At 37.7% G+C, this 23,128-nt stretch overlaps 1 protein-coding gene across 2 annotated transcripts in view; it reads left to right on the forward strand.

Annotated features, from left to right (window-relative positions):
• Window positions 1-23,128, forward strand: part of MYOM1 (myomesin 1) — a 142,182-nt gene that overhangs the window by 22,005 nt on the left and 97,049 nt on the right. For both annotated transcript variants that reach the window (XM_045849931.1, XM_045849932.1), the window contains exons 3-8: window positions 5,043-5,183; window positions 10,301-10,532; window positions 10,974-11,131; window positions 19,427-19,519; window positions 21,272-21,360; window positions 21,468-21,530. In XM_045849931.1, coding sequence (XP_045705887.1) covers window positions 5,043-5,183; window positions 10,301-10,532; window positions 10,974-11,131; window positions 19,427-19,519; window positions 21,272-21,360; window positions 21,468-21,530 — 776 coding nt within the window. The remainder of the gene's footprint in view (window positions 1-5,042; window positions 5,184-10,300; window positions 10,533-10,973; window positions 11,132-19,426; window positions 19,520-21,271; window positions 21,361-21,467; window positions 21,531-23,128) is intronic.

Raw genomic sequence — 23,128 nt, forward strand, 5'->3', positions numbered from 1 at the left:
ATATAAGTGGCATGACTCCAATATTGTTGGATCAAGAATACTCAGTCACTAGTATTAGTAGAGCGAATACTAACCTAGATGGGTGCTAGTCTTAGCTAGGTCAGCTGCCAGCCGGCTGTGTGGACATGGGCAGTTCCAAAGATGATGCAGGTCTGCCATATCTGTAAAATGGTATAAGTGCCCTGAGGTTCCTTCCAGCTCTGGAGTCCTGTAAGTGGCTTTGTTATTGCTTTTCTCATCAAGAATAATGATGAGGTTGTAAGAGCAGGTTATCTTTTTGTTGTTGTTCATCATCTGAATTGGGGGCAGGTGTAAGCCTATTTCTTAGTTCCTGCAATGTTTCCTGAGAAAGCTTGTTTTTCCTTGATTGTATCTCTTCTCTCTGGTGCTGCTGGTCAGGGGTATGATGATATTATACATACCATAATATTACTTTAAGTTCTTTAACTTTATATATACTAACAGAGGACATAATACAACATGTGTTAACACAGGCCATAACTAGTTCACCAATAGCCTTGTCTGAATTTACCTAGACACAGTTACAGGTGTATGAGTGCCTGTGTGCATGTGCAGTCAGTGCTTACCTGTTGCTTCATTTCATGGCCTTCACCAATTGAAATTCAGAAAGTTTCGTGATTTAAGCCGAGTGCATAAAGAACATTAAATGTAGTTTTAATAATTAAAAGAACCACACACACTCATATATATCAAATTCAGTGTTACTCAGAAACTGATTGATAAGACAGAGAGGATTATTTTCAAAATTTACATGCAACTAAAAATCCAAGCAGTAAATAAACACTTATATAGCTCTTTAAGTTCAAAGAACTTTAAAATTTCACATATTCTATTTAACTCCTCTAAAAACATTACTCAGTTTTAAAAACCAATAAAGTAAGATGTTAGACTTCAGAGTTCATGGGTCATATTTAGATTATTGGCAATTTTTCTTCAAACAGTTACACTTATCACAGAGTCAGTTCCTTTAAACTTTCTCTGAGTTAGTTTTATTTGCTAACTTTAGTAAATAAATAGGCATTACTAAATAATATAGTATTTTAATATCTTAATTCTTCACATGCTCCTTTTTATGAAGACTTTTGTTCCAAAGGAAATATGAAATAGAAAGTGATGACAGTCTCATGAATCTTTACCATAAAGTTCAACTCTTAAAAGTCAGTTGCTGTGATTTACCTGTGAGCATGGAATAATCCATTTTGGAACTTCCTGTGTAATAAAACCATCATTTTAAAGATTTATCTTAAAGGGGAAATGATGAGAAAAGGGACAATAACACAACAAAAAGAATGATGTTGTAGCTGTTTTGTGTAAATAAATGTTAAAAATATGAGCTCATAAGAATATGATTGTAGCCTTGGTTGGGTTGCTCAGTTGGTTGGAGCATCGTCTGGTACACCAAAAGGTTGCAGGTTCAATCCCGGTCACAATACATACCTAGGTTGTGGGTTCAATCCTGTCAGGCATATATGGGAGGCAACCAATCAATGTTTCTCTCTCACATCCCTCTCTCTCTTTCTCTTTCTTTCTCTCTCTCTCTCCCCCTTCCCCTCTCTCTAATATCAATAAACACATTCTCTGGTGAAGATTAAAAAAAAAAGAATATGTCTGTAAACACTAGAATGCAAGTACAGTATCCCCTCCCTTATTTTTGATTTCCCTTTCTGAGTTTCAATTACCCAAGGTCAACTGTGGTCCAAGAATATTAAATGGAAAATTCCAGAAATACATGATTCATAATTTTTGTAGGATTTTATTTATTTATTTATTATTTTTAGAAAGAGGGGAAGGGAAGGAGAAAGAGAGAGGAACATTGATGTGAGAGAGAAACACTGATTGGTTGCCTCTAGAATGTACCCTGACTGGGGATGGAACCTACAACCCAGGCATGTGCCCTGACTGGGAATCGAACTGGCGACCATTTGCTTTGTGGGATATCGCCCAACCCATGAGCCAGGCTGGTCAGAGCTGCAACTCCTCAGTTTTAAATTATGTGCCATTCTGAGTAATGAGATGACATCTCAGAATCTCTTCCTGCACCCTGTCCGGGATGGAAATCATCCCTTTGTCCAGAATGTCCATGCTGTAGACATTCCTACCTGTTAGTCACTTAGTAGCCACAACCTTGGTTATCAGCATGACTGTTGCAGTACTGCAGTGCTTGTGTTCCAGGGACCTTTATTTTAATTAGTAATGGCCCCTAAGCACAAGAGTAGTGATGTCGGCATTCAGATATGCTAATGAGAAGCTGTAAACTTTATCATAGGTATGTATGCATTGGAATAAAACATAGTATATATAGGGTTCAGTGCTATCTGTTTCAGGCTTCCACTCGGAATCTTGGAACATATAAGGGCAGATCCCCCCAAAACAGAATTTATTCATAAAAACTTGTGTGTTTATTCTTACATGTTTAAACTTCAGTCACCTTCAAAGTTCTCTCCATTTGATGCAATACACCTATTGAGAAGTTTTTTCCACTGCTCATAACAGTTTTTGAACTTGTCAATTTTGATGCCTTTTAGTGCTTCTGCCACTTTTTATTTTGTTTTGCCTCTTCCACATTGGCAAAATATTTTCCTTTTGAGGGATTTTTTTCATTTGGGAAAACAAAAAACAAGCCACTCGGGGTGTGAGATTGGATGAATAGGGAGGCTGGGGCATGGAATAATGCTATTTTTTTTTGGTTAAAAACCACTGAAAACTCAGAGCAGTATGGGCAGATGCACTTGTAAATAACCCATCATGAAATGGGCAAGCACATTGAGAGAGTCTTCAAAAAATATTCACTGAAGCTATACTCAGCCTCTCACAACACCAGCTGATACACTGACCAATGGGTTCCTAGAACACTCACCTAGCCTGCCCTCCAAAAGATAATTCTGGTTTTTAGGGTTCCCCCTGTGTATATCCTACAGAAAAGGGGGGACTACTATACAGAAAAAAGAACCAAAACAGAACAACCCGAGAAAAATTAGAAAATGCAAATGTTCTATAAATAGAAAAAAAGAAAGTCTTAAACTTCATAATTAACTTTATTTTGTATAGTAATGGAATAAAGGGGCGAAGGAAAATACCACTTTAAACCTAGACCTATATAATCATAGTTTGCTGCTTACACTATTACAGATGTCCCATTCCTCCCTCCTTTTTTGCGCCCCTCCCCACGCCCTCAACCCCATTGCCCTCTGGCCATCACCACACTGTCATCTGTGTCTACGTTCTTCAGATAATCCCTTCACCTTCTTTCATCCAGTCCCCCACCCCCTCCCCTCTGACAGCTGTCAGTGTGTTCTGTGCAGGACAGCCTGTACTTTGTAACCTGCTGGGGGTAGAGTGTGGTCATTTTGCTGCTGCCTGCTAGGACCAGCCAGGAACAAATTTCACTAAGGTTTCCAATTGGTAACCGACCCCCAAGTTTGAATTCAAAGTTCTAGCCTTTAGTTTTAGTGGTTTTTTTCCTCCTCACTCGAATACATTTTTTATCGCTTGGAGGAAGAAAGGAAGGGAGAGAGAAAAACATTAATTGGGTGCCTCCTGTATGCACCCAGACTAAGGATCGAACCTGCAACCTGGGTATGTGCCCTAACCAAGAAACAAACCCACAACCTTTTAGTTACAAGACAATGCTTCAACCAACTGAGCCACACTGGCCAGGGCTAATCTTTAGTTTTCATGCTGATCATATAGTAAGAGCTAGAAATTCACCCCAGGGGAAGTCGTAGTTAGTGGGTGAGGCATTAGCCATTTCTAGTCCTGGGTTTAAAGGCAGTACCCACCCTCTCCACCAGGCACAGTGCCACTAGGCCCCTGTTCCTCCCAGAAGTCCTTACATTTCTGTGCTACTTGTTTAGCAGAGGACTGGTTTATTTGCACTATTATTTATTCGTTTTGTATTATGTTTCTTTGGCCTACATTCTGCTTCTGATTTAGGTAATCTCCTTTGCTTTCCCTAATGGTTTTTAAAGGTTGAAAATGGGTCAAGGTTTGGACAGTTTGGAAGGTTTTTCTGTGTCAGTTGGGCAGCTTGTTTACCCCATGTCACACCAATTGCACACTTCATCTTCTTTTCAAATTTTCTCTAGATTAGCAGCCTTTTTAATTTTAACTTTTTATTTTAGAATCATTTCAAATGTACAGAAAAATAGGGTAGTTCACAGACTTCTGGTGTGGCTCCTTATTGGGAACATCTTTCATTACAGAATAGACCAGAGGCTTTTAACATGAGTCCATGGGTTGACTTCAGGGATTCTGTGAACTCCTGAAATTTATGCCACATTGTATATGTTTGAATGAAGTACATTTAAATTGTTTTGAGAATCTGAGGCTGTATTTTAGTTTCATCTACTCTTTTTCATTAGGTGTAATCTCTGTTTTCATGTTTTCTTCCCTGATGCATTTTTTGGTCACCATCTCCAAGTGCACCTTTGCACCAGCGTGCAAGGGCAGATTTTTGTGTGCAACAGGCCTGGCCGAAGGGTTCTTTATCCCACCCTGCAGTTTTCTGAGTCACTTGATACTGTGCATTCACATAAAATATGTTAACTCTATTGTTTGACAAATCCAGTGTTGCTTCAAATGGTTGGGTATGTCTATATTCCATTAAGTCCTCCAAACCAAACATAGGGGCCCCGCATCTGAATTCCTTGGGGTCCCTATCTAGAATATTTTGCATTTTTAAACCCCCTCAAACTGGATGTACAATGTATCCAAACCATTTATATAGACTGCCTAAATTTTGAACATTAACTTAACAGCAAAGGATATTTGGCACAATTACAAAAGCACTGCTGTTTTTCCTCCACACTTCAGGGGAAAGCCATGAAATTATGCTAGGCCTATTTTCTCTTGTGTCTGTATAGTTTCTCACTCCACTTTTGTTCTAAAGATAAAGGGTAATTATAACATTAGAGATCTAGGATTCTGTGAAAATTCCCCCTACTTAAATCTTTGTTTTAAAAGTATTTTGAATATTTCAAGTAATTTTTTGTTACTGTCAAATATTCGGGGTTTGATTTCAGACTTACAGATTCCAGTCTTATGTTAGAAGATTATTCATCCAAGTTGAGCCCCCAAATAAAGAGAGCAAAGAAGAGCCTTCTCTCTGGGGAGGAGAAGGAAAATCTGCCAAGCAACTATATAATGCCCATTTTCTCAGGACGGTGAGTATGAATTCTCTTCCTGCCTTTGATTATAATAAAGTGGACAGTAAATGTTTTCAAGTAATACTAATAATAGCAACTACTATTTACTGAGCACTTGCTATGTATGGTTGAGCAAGGTCTGAAGAACCTTGAACTCTGCACTGAGGGAGATGTGTTTATCGTAAAAGTCTTTGCCATTACACAGCATGGCTACATGAGAAAAGAAATTGATTAGGAACTTATTTTTACTTTTGTAACTAGTTAAAATTAGAAGGAGGGTGTTGGATGCTAGTGATTGAATACTATATCTAGTCACTATAGAGTAGAAAGAGACGTTCAAACTCTCAAATGTTGGGTGATCTAAAAAAGCAGAATGAGGTGATATGTTTAAGTAGATGGAAAAATCATGGCTGCCTATGTGGTTTTAATTATTTTTCCTTAGGAGGAAGAAATCTTAGATAACTAGACTAAGTAAAAGAATTACATCATAACTCGAATGCCTGGCTTGTATTTGTTGAATGTATAATAAATTACTATTTATCTGAGGTAAATATCAAACAAAATAATCACTAAATCACAAGTCTGTGTAATACCAAATTTCTGTGTTTAAAATGTAAACCTCCTTTTGAATGATAATAATATCCAAAGGAATCTTGAAAGGAAACTTGTCTGAGACACCAAATTAAAGTTCAAGGGGAACTTTCTGTAGCTTCCCCTGTTGACTTCTTTTTGAGTGGAGAACTATAAACAGAGCTAAATTGATACTCAAAAGGTCTTTTTCTCAAGACAAATGCTATCAGGACATTCAACAGGCAATAATGTGGTTGTGATTTTTGTTTTCCTGTATTTTTCTTTCCTCTGATCTCTGATAACTGCTTTCTGAATTGTTTCAGAGGCCAATATCATTACTGCTCTGAACACAATTAGGAACATAAGAGAATAATAATGTTCTATTTTTAGCTTTTTATTTGATATGTTTGATTTTTTGATATCTGATTATTTAAGTGAACTTTCCAGAGAAACATGCTTATATTACTAAAAATGTGTGCCCAGACTTAGTCTCTTCACAGTTAATGTAATATGTGTTTTGTATTCATTATAGGAGATGGCTAGGGTGGAGGAGTGAAATATTTTATACCCCCACCCCTGACATTTAAAAAAATTATTTAAAAACCACATTAACTTAGCATCAACCTTCACATGGCAAGCCTCTCTACCTGTGTGGGCATCAGATGAAGCTCTCACTGTCTTTTTCCTACCCTTTGCCCACCAAACAATTTTGTGTCTTTCTAGGCCATTCTCAAGAAATGATAATTTACAAAATTAACTGTGATGAAAGAAAATGTGAATAAAAATTTACCTTTTAGGTTTTATTTCCAGTTATTTATTTTTATATGGAGACATCTGCTACATTTTATTACTATTACTACATTGAAAATAATACTTCATCAAGATGGCAGCATAGGTAAACATGGCTCATCTCCTCACATAACCACATTAAAGTTACAACTAAACTACAGAACAACCATCATTCAGAACCATCAGTAATCAGGCTGAATGGAAGTCCTGTAACTATGGATTAAAGAAGAAACCACATTGAGATTGATAGGAAAGGTGGAGACGTGGAATGAACTGGTCCCACACCCACATAATGTGGATAAAAATCAGGAGGAATATCTCAGGAGAGGGGTCTCAGCTCCATACTAGGTTCCCCAGTCCAGAGTTCCAGTAACAGGAAGAGAAATTCCCATAACTTCTGGCTGTAAAAAAAAAAACCAGCACGAATTGAGGCGCTGAAGACAGAAATGTAGGAGTCTCAGACATTTCTTCGTAAAGGGCCTGAGCACAGACTTGAACTTACTCCCTCTGAGCTCCAGTGTGGGGATAGCAGATTGAAAGGCATCAGAGACCTATGGGGAGGAACTGAATTGTCCAGCAACGGGGCAAGAGCTGGAGGGCTGCTTTCTCCAATACAGAAGTACTAGCAAAAACTATTGTTTCTTTTCTGAGCCTTCCCCCCGCAGAGCCACAGATCCAGCAGGCAGTTGCGATATCTAAGACTTCGTCAATCTAGCTCACACTGTTTGCCCCACCCAACTTTTGGGCCCACCCAAGCTGTTTCTAGTGGCTTTTCCATATGAATGGTTTATCTTGACCTATATTTCAGATTTTCCTAAATTCCTTCAAACAAGCAGCATCTGGCTTCAATGAGCCCATTCCTCTTGCTAAGTAACACCAGACCCAGCACTAGCAGCAGTCAGCTTTGGTTCACAGGTTGGCCTTACCAGGGCAATTCCAAGCCCAGCCATCTGCAGATCACTTTGTATCTTCTACTGTGTGATCCTGGACAGAACATAGTCAGCTGCTAACCATGGGCATACCAATAGCAGTCAAGGTCCAAATACAACAGGAGGATGTACATGGCCTACACAATGGGAGCATCTGGAGTACCCTGCTTGGGTAATAGGGGAGCTTATGCCACCGGACTCTACAGGACACCTACTGTATTAGGCTACTCTACCAAGCCTGGGAGATGTAGCAGCTCCACTCAATACATGGAAACACATAAATGGAGGCTGCCAAAATGAAAAGAAAAAGAAATATGGCCCAAATGAAAGATCAGAACAAAACTTGAGAAAAAGAACTAAACAAAATGAAGATAAGCTATCTTTCAGATGCAAAGCTCAAAACACTGGTTATAAGAATGCTCAAGGAACTTAGTGAGAACCTCAACAGCATAAAAAAGATCCTGTCAAAAATGAAGGGTCTATTCAAATACTTTGCCTATTTTTTAATTGGGTTGTTTGTCTTCCTGGAGTGGAATCCTGTGAATTCTTTATATATTTTGGAGATCAAACCCTTGTCTGAGGTATCATTTGCAAATATATTTTCCCATATAGTTGGTTCTCTTTACATTTTAATGCTGTTTTCTTTAGCCATGCAGAAGCTTTTTATTTTGATGAGATCCCATTTGTTTATTTGACCCAGCAATACCACTGTTGGGATTATACCCTAAAGATCCTGAAATACCAATTCAAAAGAACCTATGCACCCCGATGTTCACAGCAGCACAATTTATAATAACCAAGTGCTGGAAGCAACCTAAGTACCCTCCAGTAAATGAGTGGATAAAAAAACTGTGGTGCATTTACACAATGGAATACCACAACACAGAAAGAAAGAAGGAACTCCTATCCTTCACAACAGCATGGATGGAACTGGAGAGCATTATGCTAAGTGAAATAAGCCAGGCAGTGAAAAACAAATACCATATGATCTCACTTATAAGTGGAACCTATTCAACAAAAGAAATAAGCAAAATACAACCAGAGACATTGAAATAAAGAAAAGACTGACAGCAGCCAGAGAGGAAGGGGGAGAGGGATAATAGGGGAAGGGATGTCAAGGAACATTTATAAAGGACACACAGACAAAGCCAAAGGGGGTAGGTTTGGGGGTGGGAGATGGGGATGGGTGGGGCAGGGGGCATGATGGGGTGAAAATGGAGACAACTGTACTTGAACAACAATAAAGAAAAAGAATTCACACAAAAAAGTTAAGGATATACTAATTGAAATGAACAATTGCAGGGAATCAGCAGTACAGCAGATGAAGCTGAGAGTCACCTGAGCAATTTGGAATGTTAGGAACAGAAAACACCCAATCAGAACAGCAAGAAGAAAAAGAATCCAAAAAAAAGGAGGCCAGTGTAAGGAGCTTCTGGGACAACTTCGAGTGTACAAACACCACATCTTAGGGGTATTGTACTGGAAGGAGAAGAGAGAGAGCAAAAAATTGAAAGCCTATTTGAAAAAAATGACAGAAAACTTCCCTAATTTGGTGAAGGAAATAGACATGCAAGTCCAGGAAGCACTGAGACTCCCAAACAAGATGAACCCAAACAGGCCTACACCAAGACACATCATAATTAAAGTGCCAAATGTTAATGACAAAGAGAGAATCTTAAAAGCAGCAAGAGAAAAGAATTTAGTTATATACAAGGGAACTCCCATAAGACTGTCTGCTGATTTCTCAAAAGAAACTTTGCAGGCTAGAATGGATTACTCTATCCAGCAAAGCTATCATTTAGACAACAAGAAATAGATAAAGAGCTTTCTGGATAACAAAAAGTTAAAGGAGTTCATCATTACCATCAAGCCAGTATTATATGAAATGTTAAAGGGACTTATTTAAGAAAAAGAAAATCAAAACTATGAACAATAAAATGGCAAAAAAATACAAATCTATCAACAATTGAGTCTAAAAAACAAACTAAGCAAACAAGAAGAACAGAAAAAGAATCATGGATACGGAGAGCATTTTGATGGTTGCCAAATGAGAGGGTGGTGTGGGGGAGTGGTGAAGGGGTGAGGGTATTAAGAAGTACAAATAGCCATGAGGATATAAAATACAGTACTGGAAATGGAGTAGCCAAAGGACTTATCTGCATGACTTATGGACATGAACAATGGTGTAAGGATTGCCTGAAGGAGTTGGAGGTGCTGGTTGGAGGGAGCAAAGGGGGAAAATCAGAACAACTGTAATAGCTTACTCAGTAAAATGTAATTTAAAAAAAGAAAATTTCATTTCTTACTCTGAAATACTTTTGAGTTTACTGTGTCCACAAAAGGTTTTAAGTTGAGATGGTCAAAAATAGAGTATTGGGTAGATTTTAAATTCATTTTAAACTGGCCTTGGCTGGTGTGGCTCCGTGGATTGAGTGCTAGCCTGCAACTGAAAGGTCACTGGTTCAATTCCCCATCAGAGCATATGCCTGGGTTGTGGGCCAGGTCCCCAGTTGGCAACCAATTGATCCATTGATATTTCTCTCCCTCTCTTTCTCCCTCCCTTCCCCTTTCTCTAAAAATAAATAAATAAAATCTTTAAAAAAAAAAGGTGGTTGTGGTGGTAAAATGAGATGTTTACAAAAAGCACTTGGCAAAGCTCCAGGGCTATCATAGGTATTATTATGGTTGTTATCGTTGTTACTTCATATGTGATGAGTTCCTGATTTATCAGGTTTTCTTTGGTCATGGTGCACAATGTCTGAGGTCTGGAACTTTGAACTTAGTAAAATCAGGCAATCTTATCACTGCCACACACAGTATCTATATTTTGCCATTATTATATTCTAGCCAAGTGCATGTCAGTGGAATTGAAGACACAGAAGAAGAAAGAATTAAAGAAGCTGCTGCTTATATAGCCCAGAGGAATCTTCTTGCTAGTGAAGAAGGACTCACGACATCCAAACGGTCCACATCGTCGAAACAGTCTACATCCACTCTTCACCAGGAAGAAATTTTTGAGAAGAAGTCGAGGAAAGTTGCAATTCGGGAAAAGGCAGAACGCCTGTCACTAAGAAAAACGGTAAGAAAAGACACTTTAATATAATTTTAAAAAGTAGAAATGCATGTAACATATGTGTGTGTGTGTAAATTGATTTGTTTCAAATGAAGAAATGTGATCTTGTGGAGAAACAAAACTAAAGAAACAAAGAAGAAGGCATCAAAATATATATATCAGTGAAATACAAACTTAATTGTTTTAAACTGCATGGAATTTTAAGTTCTACAGAAATTAAGATTCTAAAGAACCTTAAGAAGTCCACCTTAGGGAAATAAAATATGTTCCTCAGGCTTAAAATGTTAAAAATTAAATGGTATATTTGTTTAAAAAGTACTAAGGAGTATGCATTTTATTTTAATACAAAAATCATGTTCCAAATGGAAAAAAGTATAACTTTGGTTTCTGCTTGTTATTTTAGTAGCACAAGTTACTTTGATTTTATAATATTTTTATTTTTTTCAGTTGGAAGAAACTGAGGCATTTCATAGAAAGTTGAATGAAGATCATCTTCTCCATGCTCCTGAGTTTGTCATTAAACTTCGTTCCCACACTGTTTGGGAGAAAGAAAATGTAAAATTATACTGCTCAGTATCAGGCTGGCCAGAACCTCGTGTCACATGGTATGTTATCTTTATGAAAGCTAATCATAGAATCAATTAAACAAAGTTAATTGTACCTCTTGTGAAAACATCCACCATTATAAGTATGCAGGAGTCGATGGAAACATTGACAAATTTGTGTATATTTTTTTAAATAGTGAAGAAAGGATACTGGGACTAATATTTTATGTGTGGGAAGAATAGTCTTTCACACATTATAATACATTGTGGTATTTTATAATTGCATTATACAAATGAGCCTTTACCTTGTATTGTGTTAAAATTTCATCAATATATTTACATACAAATTAAAAAATACATGTATAACTGCTATGGACCATACAAACTTGTTCTCATTAAATATAGGTATCATTTTGTGAGAAAAAGCAATACTGCCATTTTAAACACGATTAAAGCCCAAACGGCTCCAACTCTACTCCTTATGTGAACTCAGGTCTCAGTGAGTTTTCTGAAGCAAAAAAAAAAAATCCCAATATATATATATATAGGGATTTGATAGGAAATATCACTCAATGTGGGGCCAGAAAGAGTTTTCTTTCCATCAAGAATAAGCACCCCTTTTCTCCTTCCATTGTATACTCTATTGCAATTGTCAATGATTTTTGATCCCTAAACTCAGAATTTTCCTGTTTTATGTCATGAATGCCTGCCACAGAGAGCAGAAGTATGAAAATGATTGAGGCAACTCAAAAAGATGTTTTCCCCTTTAGTCTCTGACATGAGTATTTTGCATGTGTATTCTTATCCTCAGGAGTAGTGGTAAATGCACCCTGTGTTGTAGTATAAACACTACACTGGACGGCATTGTTGCCCGCAGAACCCCTGCCCCCTTCTCCTTTCTTCCCCACCATCTCTAGTGTTGGTTGGACACCTGGCTAGCAAGAATGGAGGTAGGTGACAAGATAGATTCTGTCTAAGGTCCTGTCTTGAGACCCTGTCTTAAGGAGCAGATAGTGTGTTTTTAAAAATTCACCTACGATATCAACCTACCTCTGATAATATTGGATTTACTTACATTTTTCTTGCATGTAAACTCTTTTCAGGGTTGTTGAGTTTGAAAAGCAAAGAATGAAAACCCAAGCCAGCTATATATTGCCAAGGCAAATAATTTAAAGTAAGCAAAAATGAGAAATGTAGGAACGTATTTCAATTCAAATGAAGTTTTAAAAATAAATTTACAAGCTTTAAGGTTCAAAAGTATACTGTAGTAAGCTAAGAATCAACCTATCTTTGCCTCACCTTTCTCTGTGAGTATAGAGTTGCACAATTTGGCCTATTAAAAGGGACATTTTCTGTTCAAAAACTGATTACTTCCCACCTTCAAAAAAAATTCAAACTTTCCTATAGAAGCACATGAAAAATAACAAATTCCCAGCTCCAAGAAATATTATTTGGTCAGTTAAAATATCCTTTCATGAAATGTAAATGTACTACTAATAAATGAATAATCAGAGTCCTTAATTAAGTACATATATTTATCACACAGCATCCCATCTCTGTTTTCCTGCCTTTTAAAACTTCAAGTTAAAGATGATTTTTGAAAGGATACAAAGTAATATCTGGGAGATAAATATTAATTTCTCATGCATTTATTTATTTTGTTAAATACACAGAAATCACAGTGCAAACATGCTTATGTACATTGATGGTGTTGTTTATTAAGCCAGAGCTATGTGGTTCCATGAAGGCAGAGTTCAAAGCATGTCAAAGATTAAACTCCTTACATTGTATTTGTTGGCTAGGAAAAAGAGCAATTTAAAAACAAACAATAAAAGATAAAAACTCCCCATAAAAATTTGAGATGACCAAATGATCAACTCTTAGAATTCCAGGTAAAATGAAAAAATCATACACATTGTCAATTTTAAGTTGTCTTTAATAATAAAACTGAGCTATAGTGCCATTCTTTACAAAACTTTCATATCTGGTGTTGAAATATTTATTTTCTTAACAATGACTTAGTGACTTTTATGTCCTAGGGGCTCCTTTTAAACAAAACTAAAAAGACAAAAGCAAGATTTGTCTTAGGAATGATTAGGAGGCTGTTCATCTATTGAAGCAAGCCTTTCTCTAGTTTCTACACCCGCTTTAGTGCTTGGAGAAGACGGCTTCACTCCTACCCAAATTTTCCCTGTAGGGATGGATCAGGGCACTTCACAGAAAGTCCTATTGCCTTGCAGTCAAGTAAAAAATAAAATATTACAACAAAAGAACTAGTGGACCACTAAGAAAATAGTTAACCATACTTTAGAGAGCAAGATTTGTCCCTGGATAGAACTAAAATTTGGACAATCAACTAGCAGATAACAGAATATTGGCAATGGCAATTAAGAGGTCAGATCCAGATTTTGTGGGGCATGAAGCTTATACAGTTTGGGGGTACTCTTTACAAAAAAGAATATAAAGTTAGTAGTATAAATTAGGCATAGAGTCTTGTGGAGACCTGTGCTAGTGAGAGACCCTACATCTTCAGTTTTATTGGCTCCAAGATAAATCCACCTCTGAGAGTAAACTTCTTTGTGGGATTAGTATACTCTCCTGGGTATGTTTCCTTTTCAAAAAAATAATCATTACATGAAGCTCTGATTTTACAATACTGGTAATGCAATCTTCAGTAAGCGTCCTTCCCCTCACAGCCCAAGCAAGAACCAAGGTACTTGGTGATTACTTTGCTGGCATTTATGCCTTTTTGAGTCCCAACTGCAGCTTCTTGGGTCTAATACTGAAGACAAATATGAAAGAAATAATTTAGAATGATCTCCCTGAATAGGAGGTAAATTACAGAAATAAATTTGTGATAATGCTTCATGCAGTCATGCTGCCTCTACTTGTAGCAGCTCGGGCCCTAGCTGCATCTTTCACAGGCATGTGTTCCTTGGGCCTGGCTCCCTTAGAACTCTTTCCAAAGACAGTTTCATTCCAGGTTTCCACTAGGCACCTTCAGATCATGGAAATCCCTGAGGTCTAACAAATGATATGAACACGCAGCAGCTGCTCTTTGGTCAGTCCCACGTGCTGACCAAGCCTATGTGAATGGAATCTAGAGGTTACTGGAGATGCTAAACCACAGGAACACGCATCGTTCATCATGGTCAGGTGCAGAGATCCTGAGGAGCACTATCCTATTCCCAACCCACTTTGAAAACAGAGGGAAGCCTGTTTAGGCCTTGGGTCTAGTAGAAAAGTTAGTTGCAGAAGACACTGCTGCACCACTACAGTGAAGGGGGCCACCCTGGAGCAGGACTTTGTCAACATAGAAAGAAAAGAATGTATGTGGTGAAAAAAACAAAGTTGTTTTCCTAAATAAGTTATATTTATGTAATAGCTTGCATAATAAGCTATATATTGGTCTAAAGAGGAGGAGAAAAATTTATGTTTGTATAGTCAGGAAACTCCATACTCATAGGTTTTACATCCATGCAGTCAGTCAACTGCATATTGAAAATATTTGGGGGAAAAACATCCCAGAAAGTTTCAAAAAGCAAAATTTGAATTTGACACATGCTGAGCACTATGTTGGATCCTTGGAAATGAAGTTATGCTAGGGTATACCTTATTGTAGCCTACATGCAAACATAGGTTACATGCAAATACTACACCATTTTATATCAGGGATTTGAGCATCTGTGGATTTTGGTATCTTCAGGGGGTCCTGGAACCAACCCACTGTGGATACTAAGGGAGGATTGTATTTTTTTATTTGCATAAAGGAACTCTGGAAGAAGATGTAAGAATCTAAGGAGAACAGTTAACTGTGAGGAAGAACTGGGTAGAAGGCAGGAAAGTGTGAGGAAGAAGACTCTTTTCCGTGCACCCTTATACTTTCTGGTTTGGGACCATAGAAATGTATTGCCTAGTGATTTTGAAAATTTACATGGCATATGGGAAAATAGGAAAGGTCCCTTTAACAGAAGGAGAGAATTGAGTTATAAGAGCCAGATTTAATTGAATTTCCAGTATAAAGTCTAGATCAATTTTATCAATGAAAATATGTATTGTAGGTCTGCAGGGAGATTTACATGAACTCCTTGGGGCATATGTTGGCATTAGTGAGCAGCATTCATTCATTAACTCACTCAATACCCAGTTTTTTAATCCATGTGTGGATATTGGGCTAGATCCTCAAGAGACACTTAAAATGTATGTTTAGAAATCTTCACATTGCCCCTAAAGTCATCTGAAAATAGACATGTAAAGAGATTGTCATTGTTCATGACAATAATTTAAAACCTGGTAATGAAATAGTATGAGAAATATATCTTAGGAAGAATGAAATTTGGAAAAGCCTTTTTCTATTTTTGCATATTAAAAGAATTTATAAATTTCATTATAAGATTATATATTGAATTTGTTTATAAGAGTATAGTTATCCACAATGTAGTATTTAAATTTTGTAGTTTCTATCATATTATCTTAGGAAAACAATCCACCTTTAAAATAGTTAACAACTATTTGTAAGTTTTAAGCACTTCTCAACATCGGGGTCTGGGATTTAGTTTAGATTTTTTTTATTTATGTAATTTCAAAATCTATCCAAATGGGATTGGTTTCTCTTGGCTAACTGATTTTTAAAGTGAATAATAACTATTTATTCAAAGCATAAGGTTGGAGTCTAAGCAGTAGTCACCTTTGTGGAGAGATTAAACAGGCTAAATATCATTTTGGCATGTGTTATTTGCTGATAGAAAAAAAATAGAATGAAGCCCTTTTATTTGACCATGCTTCACACCACCAAAGAGCCTTCATTATTACCCTCATTATCAAAGTCAGCCCAATACCCAAACAGACATTTGTTTAAGAAAATCGAATGTATGTTTTACACACACACAGAGGATTAGTCTATAAATACTTACAGTAAATGGAAGCTCATTAACTGTTTGTAGCCAGTACATGAAAGTAATAAGGAAAATAGTGTATATCTGAATATGCACAAGAATTTCAGAAACCTCTTGACAGATAATCCCAGGGCTTTCCAAAATTAGCTCATGACTGGCCAGTTTGGAATTTCACTTTCCAGAAATAACAAGCTGTGAAGCGTATACAGAGCAGGCCACACACCCTTCCTTCCTTTCCTGACTTAATGCTCAACAGCCAATCTCAAGTGACCCCCAAAACTGAATGCCTCGGTGAAGTCCATGGAGAATAGGATTGAATTGCTTCTTGATTTATGCCTTGTCCACTGCTTTAAAACAGGTGTTTCTTACACTAACATTTGGAATACCAGAGGAAAGACTAGAAGATCCTCAAAGTGGGGTGTGTGCATATGAGTCTATGTGTTTTAAACTGATTTCATGTGCCAGGTAGTCACATTAGAAACGTAATTAAGGAGCTAAGTCAGGTAGTACTGGAGAGCACGCAAGGTGAAGCAGCCCTGGGAGATGCAAGATACTGTTTTAACTCAAACTTTATGGAGATGTTTGGTCAGAAGCTAAATTGTGTGTCACTCAGTTTTGGATCAAGTAGCACATGCCACAGCCTTTGGTGTCATATTTCTCTTTATAGGCTGAAAAGAAATATTGAAAAAACCCAACACATAAAAAAACTGAGCAAGAAGGAGCTTCTGAGTCAAGTGTGAAATTACATAAACCAATTCAATCAGAAGAACATGTCGATGATCAGGCCCTACCCCGTCATTTATCAAACTGAGGAATGTTGGAAATTAGAAGCAGCCAGCAGATTTCTTTTTACAGGCCATCCCTGAGCAGAGAGTCCTGCCTGGCTGCGCCCTGTGATGAGACAGCTGGTTGGGGCTGCTGCTGGGCTGGCAGAAAGCAGCTGGCAGTGTGCTCTAAGGTTGGGTGGGTTATACCGCTATGACTGCCATGCAACTGCAGTTCTTTTTTTTCTTCACTTAAAAAATGTTTTTATTTTTCAATTATAGTTTATATACAATGTTAAGTAAGTTCCAGGTGTGCAACCTAATGATTAGACACTTACATAACTTATGAAGTGATCATCCCAATAAATCTAGTACCCATTTGACATCATACATGCAACTGCAATTCTTAAGTCAGTCCAGCCCTCTTATTTTAGACCAGGGAGAACTGAGACACAAGAGCCTCAACTTACTGTTTTCATATGCACTTCCACATCATGAAGTATATGCTTGTCAGAACTCTGTTCCTGCCCTGGCTGGTATGGCTCAGTGCATTGAGCACCAACGTGTGAACCAAAGGGTTGCCTATTCGATTCCCAATCAGGGCACATGCCTGGGTTGCAGGTCAGGTCCCCAGTAGGGGCCATGTGAAAGGAAACCACACATTGATGTTTCTCTCCCTCTCTTTCTCCCTCACTTCCCCTCTCTAAAAACAATTTTTTAAAAAAGAACTATATTCCTTTGGCCAAAAATTATGAAGTTATAATTAATATATTGCATTACAAAATAATTCCATTCAACCCAATTTGATAAACACTGAGTGCCTAATATGTGCCTATGACTCATTTTTCTTGAAAGTGGGAAGAGAAATAAATGTAGATCAGATATAATCCCTATCATCAATGCACTGGAAGCTTAGTAGAAGTGACATATATTCAGCCATAATTTAATAAGTGTTATATCTTACAATTTGATCCAAGTAACACTGATGTAGAGAGACAGGAAAAAAATTAATGTTGTGTGGGTGTTTTAGGGAAGAGTTTATTGAAGAAATGGCATTTGATATGATACTTGAAGGATCAGTTGGGATTTTGCTAAATGGAGGAGAATGATTCATTTTAAAAAGCATAGAAAATTGATATGTGTTTTAGTGACACAGAGCCTGTGTGCACATGTGTGTGTGAGTGGTGCAAGCTGGAGAGAAGAACTGATTAAAGGTTGTTTTCTTTCCTTCTCTCCTTTACCACCACTTTCCCTGATCCAAAATCTCCTTATAAACATTTCCAGACATCTGAAGAAGTAAAATAGAGTTAAATAGAGAACAATTGGAAAAATGGAAGCATCGCATGTTGTCAGGAGCCAGATTGCCTTGTTCAAATCTCAGCTCTGCTATTCCTAGCTGTGTGAACTGGGACAAGTTACTTCACCTCTTCATGCCTTGGTGTCTTCATCTGGAAAATGATGTTAAAAATAGTTCTGCCTTATGTGGTTGTTGTAAGGGTTGAGCTTACTAATCTACTCATAAAGCACTAGAACCTTGCCTGGCTTATAGTAAATGCTCTGTGTCAGTTGTGGTTATTAATGTTATTTATGTTTCTGTTCATGAAAAGTGGGGCATCTGAAAAGGAAACAAGTAAAATCCAACTCCTCCTTTGGGCAGAAAGTGGCTTAAGCAGGAGAGCCTGGTTTGACACCATAGTCACTGGAAATTGAGATCATGAGGACGCGGTAAAGAATCAAGGTGTCGTTTCTGGACTTGGGAGAGAGTCTCTCAGGAAGGGCCCCTCCATGTAGCCTTACTCTCTGAGGCCTGAGAGGCTTAAGTAGGGATAGGACAGTCAGAAAAAGGGAATCAATCTTTCAGCTTTTATCAGAAGTTTTTTCATGATCAATATATTTTAAGTTCTTCCAAGCCAAGAACCATGCTTGCTTATGACAGAATAAAACACTTAAATATAGTGAGCTTCCAATACAATCATGCTGTTTTTTTAACAAGCAAGAATGTTAGTAGGAAGAATGTTTTGCTTTCATCCTACGTAGACAGCCAACAATAAAACACCCAGCAAAAAAACTTCTCCTCTGTTGTGTCAACAATGGTCAAGTTTTTCTTTACATCTTTTATTGAAGTATAATATGCACACAAAGAGTGCATATTATATATGAATGTGGAGCTTTGATGAATTTCTGTAGACTGCACACACCCACGTAACCAGCACCCAAATCAAGAAACCAACCATTATCAGCACCCAAGATGCCTCCTTCATGTTCCCTCCACCCACTCCTCTACACCCGACACCCCAGAGGGATATCATATTCCTGACTTCTAGCAGCATGAATTCGTCTTTTCTGGTTTTGTACTTATAGAAATGCAGTCACTGCACTGTGTACTCTTTTGTATCTGGCTCTTCCACTCAACATTATATATGCAGGATTCAGCCACATTGTTATGAATAGTCAGCTTTTTAAATGTAATTTTTATGATGGACAGGAAAGTAAGGACAGTGAGAAGCTTTGTTGTATTAACCGTGAACTTTATTTAGTCTACCATAGATTTGCCTTTATTGGACTGATGCTGCTGCTGCCCTCAGTGCTGTGTTTACAGGTGTTCCTTCAAGAACAAGAATTATGTATGTGTGCACTTTTAATCGTGAAGATGTTTACATTTTGACTTACTTCCTCTTGTTTCCATTGTCTCATAGGTATAAAAACCAGGTGCCAATAAATGTTCATGCAAACCCTGGAAAGTATATTATAGAAAGTCGATATGGAATGCACACGCTGGAGATTAACAAGTAAGAGGACATCAGAGTCTCTGTGTGTTGCCTTATGATCACTCAGGGAGGCACCTCACTGCTCCATTTAGTAGCTGCCCTCCACCCTTGTTCCCAGTGCAGCGCAACCACAATGGGGGACCTGCACGTGCATTGCCTCTCCAGGTGCCCAGCTATGGGCAGTAGGCATGACTCATTCTTGCCAAGCCCACTTTACCTAAAGTGATCTTATGTTTGAATTCAGTCAAAAAATATTAAGAAAAACACAATTTGTATTTTTTATTTATCCTTTTATATACTGGTGAGTTTTTCTTAGACATCATTAAGAAAATAAGTTACATAAATAGACATATTCAGTTGTCCTTTCAGAGTTCCAAATCAACATCATCATTATCACATTCTTTTGCCTTCAATCAGTAAAGCACATGGAGGTTGGTTTGGGCAGCAATGAAAGTAAGCTGGACTAGGAGAAACTGCTCTTTCCTTCTGCTCACCAGGGACTGTGGAAAACAGTGCACCCACACTATCAACATTAGATGGAGGTAGGGTGGAAATTGGGGTGTTTTAAAGCAAAATCCAAAGCAAAATTTGAAAGTAGAACCTACATCAAAATTTTTAAGTCCTCAAAAGTTTATCATGTCTCCAAAGACAGTTTTGAGACTCATGCATCGTTACGTGGATAAAAAGGTTAAACAAGTTCCCACCACTTTCAGTTCACATAAAACCATGACATGCTGAGATGTCAAAGTAAAATTTGCATGATACTGACCTTTAGAGGTTTATAGCCTTCTCTTCAGAGCAGAGCAATTTACACATGTGATGCTGGACTGCAGCCAGAACCTGGCACCCTGTGACATGTGCCAAGCTCTGTCCCTGACCTCATGTCACACCAATCCTGCCAATAGCTGGTTCTAGAGAGAAAACAGTGTGCTATGTGGTTGCTTGATAATTAAACAGTTACAGGAAAGACAACTGTATTGATCTTCCCGGGACTCTACTACTGTCTGTACAATTTCAACAAGAATAAGTTTACACAAGTGAAACTAAATTTGGAGGGACATGGAATAACACAGACACAGGTAGCGATAAGACACAAAACAACTTGCTTTGTAATCTTAGCCTGTTCATTTCTCTATGAGATCATTATCTCCTTAACTCCATTATTAAAGACATCCCAATTCCTGTATTATAACTCAGAGGAACTTCCAAATGGCAGTTCTTGTGTTGTACTGTGGGCCAAAGCTCCAGGTATGCCCTGAACCTTAGTAGAATTAAGGAATAAATAACTTGTTTGTACTTTGAGGCTAGAACACAGAACAACATGTTAGACCCACCTGGATCTGGCCCATGGCTCCAGGAGACTGTGGGAATGTACAAGCAGAGGCTGTTTCTTTCCCTGTCTGTTGCCCTGTCGCCCCCAGACTCAAATCACCCTGAGGGAGACCAACAGGGAGGCTGTGCTCCCAGTTTATCATAATGCTGTTCATGCTGTAATGTATGTGCTTATTGACATTTCTTGGACATTATAAATGAACCCAGGCTGGGGTGACAATGAACTATAGGGTTTCTCCCATTCTGTGCTGCGGGGTTGAACCTTCTTGAACTACATAAAATCCCACAGGGAGCCAGACCAGAGAGAGCAGCTTCATCAGGAGTTCCTTAGCACAACATGTTAACCACTGATTCGCGGTAGAAAAGAGATTCTTGAAGGAATGGCTAATAATTACAAGGAGTATCACTGTGATGGCCATGCATTTCTGTTTGTTCTTTTAGATGTGATTTTGAAGACACAGCTCAATACCGGGCCTCGGCCATGAATGTTAAAGGAGAGCTTTCAGCATATGCCTCGGTTGTGGTAAAGAGTAGGTTTGCTGGACTTGCTTTATTCAAAATGTATTTTTATAATTGTTCTCATTGCTAAAAAATAAGTGAAGAAGCAGTTCACATGCATTTCTGCTTTCTTTTCTAGGATATAAGGGAGAATTTGATGAGACTCGTTTCCATGCTGGGGCTTCTACCCTGCCCCTCAGCTGTAAGTTTAAAAATATGTTTGCTAAGTGCCATCTCCACTTAAAATACAGCATAATATGCTGTGCACCTGAAACTAATATAATATTGTCAACTATAATTAAAAATTAAAAAAGAAAAAACTCATGGAATTGTACACTGGAAAGGGTGAAATTTACTATATGTAATAATGCTTTAGTAAACCTGACTTTAAAAAATGGAAAAAGTAAAAAATAAAATAATAATATAAAATACAGTATAATAAGCTATCCTATAATGCTGAAATAAATGCATAGTATATATTATAATATAAATATAATAATGTAAATATTATAATATTTGCTAATATAAAATATGTATATAATAGCTACCTATAGTCAGTTTTGTATTTTTAGATTCTTTGGTTATTATTCTCTTTCTGCATATAATGGCTTTGTTCAGGTTTTATAAAAGCCGAGATGTGATGGGTTAAAAAAGGCAAAGACTTTTGTGACTTTCTGCATAAAATGAGAAGGATCATTGCACAACCCTGGGCGGTGATTTAACCTCACTCACACACACACAGGCACACACACACACGAGTCGGGACTGTCGGGAGCAGTTTACTCATCCTTAAATATCCAGGTCAGCATCTTCTCCTCGAGATGTCCATGTGGACCCTCACTGCCACCCCTACCCCCACCCATTCAGAGTTGGGTGTCCCCGGTGAATCCACAGCCCCTCCACCAGGATCCCTGTCACACTGTAAACTGTTGTATGTTTCCCTTTCCCAGTGGCCCATGAGCCACTTGAAGGCAGGGCTGCACTTTTATCTTTAACCCCCAGCACCTAGCACAGAGTAGTAGTTCAATAATGAATGAATAAACAAATACATTAATTTATGAAGTATGATTTAAAATGAAGTCTAAATGTGGTTAAAAATATTCCAATTAGTGGTAATTTGTGAATTTGTGAACTTCAATTATTTCATCTACGTCAAAACTTTTTCCATGAGAAGCAATAAAAATAAAATCCTTATGGTACTTCAAATAATTAGATGCTTACAATGATCAGACTGAAAAAGATAGCCAAATCCTAACTTCTTGATTTCCAAACATTAAAAAATAAGTAGCAGTTTTGAAATGACTGATGAAGATACTTTCTCATGGGTCAGGTTTTCACCTAACTGGTTAGTCTGATGTCTATAGATGACATACTCTATGAACAAAATAGCTCTTAATTTTAATATTTCAGTTTAATCACTGGCATTGATACCATGGGCAGGAAGGGATGGTAAGTGGGAGTGAGGGAGGAATGCATTCCAAATCATGTCCTCCTATCATTTGATTTATATGGAGACAGTATTCTAGCAGAAATCCTGAAACTATGACTTATCTGCCCATGTCCCCAAGAGTAGCCTACCGATCATTACACAGTTTTCTGAATGCATCTTGCTCATTCTCACTGCCATTTCATTATCATCCATGTTCCTTCCATTTCCCTCTTCTACATCAAGTCAGGGTCTGAAAGCCCAGCTCAACCTGACTCCTCTAATTTCTTAATCTTTCTGAGTCTCCTCTGATTGGCCCCTGAATTAATTGCAATTGTTGCCAACAATTGCAACAATTGCAATTAATTCAGTTG

The sequence above is a fragment of the Phyllostomus hastatus genome, unplaced genomic scaffold, assembly GCF_019186645.2.
Source record: "Phyllostomus hastatus isolate PE091 unplaced genomic scaffold, TTU_PhHast_1.1 phas_contig_80, whole genome shotgun sequence".
NCBI classification, from domain to species: Eukaryota; Metazoa; Chordata; class Mammalia; order Chiroptera; family Phyllostomidae; genus Phyllostomus; species Phyllostomus hastatus.